Below are 3,454 nucleotides of genomic sequence, written 5' to 3' on the forward strand. Positions count from 1 at the left end.
CCATCAGGATAAAATCCGCCCCGGGCGGGAATCGAACCCGCGGCCTAGCGCTTACGAGGCAGACGCTCTACTGACGAAGCTAACTAGGCTGCACCTTATTCTATGGCCTTATCTTTTAATATCTTATTTGACAACAAGGTCAGTAAATCAATTTTTTGTCTTCTTATCAGTTGGAGATAAAGATAAGCAATAGGTTTTATAAAGATTGGTCATTCCAGACCAAACAGAAAATCTTCATTTGTCATCAAAGTAAATACTTCAAAACATTGGTGTTGACCTGTTGACTCTTCAAATCTGACGAGTGTTTTTGGACCGTGGTTTTCCTGGATTGTAATGGTAAGTGATCTTATTCTTTATATGTTTCTCTAGGTACATGGCTTGTTTTCTACTGTGGTAAAGGGTAAAGGTTTGCATAAGCCAAATCTACTCAGTTTTTTTTCCAAGCCCTCTTCACTGATGTGTGTCTGGTCATAAATACTGCATTCTCCATGGAGACCAATTCTTTTCGTTGACAAGACAAGTTAAAGAAAAATAGCATAATCAACAGTTCAAAAATTCAACTTTATGTTCTGATCCTTATTCTCTTCTGATCTTTTCGGGGTCGGGGACTTTTCAGTCTCATTCTGGCAGGATAAACAAGGTATATTCTATTCTTATTCCAGATGAAGCTCCTACTGACACTCACCCTACTGGCCCTAGCCACAGCCGAGACCTACTATTCCGAACGTCAGGTCTACGACCACGACCATGACCATCCACCCTACTATGGTCAGAGCTATCGACCCTACCCTTACCAACCTCATGGACATCCCGGAGAACAATTTGGCCACGAACCACACCCCCATTATGGTCATTTTGAGCCCCAACACGGTCATTTTGAGCCCACACACGGTCATATTGAGCCCACACATGGTCATTTTGAGCCCCATGGTCATTTTTAACCTTGAGCTAGGAGGGAGGTAGAGGGGGATAAAAGGATAAAAGAGAAATAGGGATTAAAGGATAAGGGAAGGAGGGAGAGAAAAATAAGGAGAGAAGAGAAGGATTAAAGAATTAGGAAGGGAGAGATTGATAAAATAGTATGGAATGGAGGGAAGGAAAAGAGATGGAGCAAGTATAAGGGGGGGAGGAAGAGAGGGAAAAAGGTAAGGGAGGGAAATAGGGATGAAAAGATGAAGGAGGGACAAAAAAGGGAGAGAGTTAAGAGCTCAGAAAAGTGGAACACAAAACATCTTCTCAATTCTTCTTGAGTACATTACCCATATTTCCCTTTCAATCTCCTTCCTTTTCTCCTCCTCTTCTTCTCCTTTCTCCTTCTTTCTTATTTTCTTAATTAATTTGGGTCCTATCCAAAAACCATTTGCCCTCCCGCAAACCATTATTCTCTCTCTCTCTCTCTCTCTCTGTGACACCCCGTATGAACAATGACTTCGAGAGACGAATTTGGTTCAACACAGTTTTGTCTCACCTTCAATTATTAATCCGTTAGATAAAGCCGTTTTCGAAAGCCAAGTTAATCTTGTCCAATCTTCAATTAATTCCTGGAGTAAAGCCATCGGAAGATTCGGAAGCCGCCTTACTGGTTGCGGTGTGTTCTATGAAGAGTTAGATAACCTCTATAATTTTGAAGAAATGAAACAGGGGTTACTGTTTTTGAAGAATTTTGCGAACTTACCCTGCAAAAATGGTTTCATAAGGATAGTCATTCCCGATTTACCTCTGAAGCAATGTACCCAATGTCCTGGACAAGATAGTGTTGAACATTTGGAAGCAGTAGGATTTGAAATGAATGGGGAGATGGTTGATCTTAGTAGAGGGCTGAAATCAGACGGTCTTGAAGAGGAATGGGATGACGATATTAAAAAATCAGCAACTGAAGGAAAACAAACCCAACGTGACACTCGTGGTCCACGGAGACATAAAAAAGAATACATTAGTAGTATAAACAAGGGAGCGCGAAGCGCGACCCCATGCACAACCCCGCGAAGCCCCCGGGAGCGCGCAGCGCGACCGTATACGAAGACATCTGGAGGTGGTAGCGGACGAGGCAGTTCAGGTGGGGACAGGAAGGTGGGACTAGAGGACTTTCATTTCATCAAGGTCCTGGGCAAGGGGAGCTTTGGAAAGGTAAGTCCAACACCGAGGTGTACGCAGTCAAGGTGCTAAAGAAAGATGTCAGAGTTTTTGCACATCAATCTTTTGCTGTTTTCTACAGCGAACTCGGGTTAACGAATTCTCGCGAATTGTCCGTTCACGAGTTGTACGGTCCACACAAAATTCGGTACACTAAGCGCTGTGGGTTCGAAAATCGACGAGTCCTTTTGGAACTAAGAGCAAATCCAGGGTTCACAATTGTCTAGAACCCCAGCATTAGAAACTACATACACTGTCTTCTGATGAAGTTTTTGCACATCAAAGCGTTTACCCCTTCATTTGAGTTTGATTTCGGTTAGTTGTAAAGGAACTTCCCGAATTCAATAGACTGAGTATTTATTATCTGTGTTTAACAAGTTACCAGCTTACTCATGTGGTCAATTTAGATCTGAAAGTTTCAAAGTTTCATGTATTTTTAACTCAAAACAAATTGTTTACATGTCACAAGCACAAAATAGAAATAGAAAATCTAAAATAAAAATTATAATTAAAAATTTAAAAAAAAAAATATTACTTATTTCAAGTAACCAGATAACAGTCATCTAGGTAACGGGGGTTTGTGAGGACATCAGGCACATTCTAGGCCACTAAATCGGAATCCGAACACGTCAGGAATTCATCCCCCGAATAGAATGCCTTTTTATATAGGTATTTCTCGAGGTAGGATTTAAATGCTTTTGGAGGTAAGTTTCTGATCGCGACAGGGAGTTTGTTAAAATAGGTTGTTGGTTCGTACCCAAGTCAACTCATAAAATTTATCGAGCTGCACTTATGGCGGAACAACATTTGTGGCCAGTGTTAACGCTAAAAATTCCGTATTTATTCGCACAGGTCATGTTAGCCGAGAAGAGAGGCAGTAGTGACGAGGTGTACGCAGTCAAGGTGCTAAAGAAAGATGTTATCATACAAGACGATGACGTAGACTGTACCATGACAGAGAAGAGAATATTGGCCCTGGCAGCGAAACATCCGTTCCTCACAGCTCTACATTCCTGTTTCCAAACCAAGGTAAAGTGCTCCTTTTAAGGCCTGACTATGTACACTAAAAGCCAAAAGTGGTTGAGGTGTAAGGCAACCCTAACCTTGAGGGAAAATGCTGAAGCCCTGACTAAGAGCAGGGTTTACCAAATCAGGATTGAAATCATTCTAGGATTGAGCTATGCTTAATACCCAGTTCAATCTTGAATTGAAGTCAACTCTGACTTCGTAATACGCGGTCCAAGGCTAATATCCCGAAAGGGAATTTTGCATAGAGGACGTAGAGATAACGGACGACAGAGGGAAGCAACGTGTTCAAACC

At 41.8% G+C, this 3,454-nt stretch overlaps 1 protein-coding gene across 1 annotated transcript; it reads left to right on the forward strand.

Moving 5' to 3' along the window:
* The first annotated feature begins 288 nt into the window (after window positions 1-288).
* LOC103518037 (protein kinase C-like) lies at window positions 289-3,180 on the forward strand. Its single transcript, XM_026829945.1, has 4 exons — window positions 289-336; window positions 663-912; window positions 2,006-2,127; window positions 2,986-3,180. Exons 1-4 carry the CDS (start codon window positions 334-336, stop codon window positions 3,178-3,180), a joined length of 570 nt encoding a protein of 189 aa, XP_026685746.1. The 5' UTR covers window positions 289-333.
* The last annotated feature ends 274 nt before the right edge of the window (window positions 3,181-3,454 follow it).

This window comes from Diaphorina citri, unplaced genomic scaffold, assembly GCF_000475195.1.
Source record: "Diaphorina citri unplaced genomic scaffold, Diaci psyllid genome assembly version 1.1 scaffold2053, whole genome shotgun sequence".
In the NCBI taxonomy this organism is placed as follows: domain Eukaryota; kingdom Metazoa; phylum Arthropoda; class Insecta; order Hemiptera; family Psyllidae; genus Diaphorina; species Diaphorina citri.

Excerpts from the sequence above, each read along its gene's own strand:
- LOC103518037 (XM_026829945.1), top strand. Across the intron at positions 913-2,005 it reads TCATATTGAGCCCACACATG|CGCGACCGTATACGAAGACA; the intron begins GTCATTTTGAGC and ends GGGAGCGCGCAG. Across the intron at positions 2,128-2,985 it reads GCAAGGGGAGCTTTGGAAAG|GTCATGTTAGCCGAGAAGAG; the intron begins GTAAGTCCAACA and ends TTATTCGCACAG.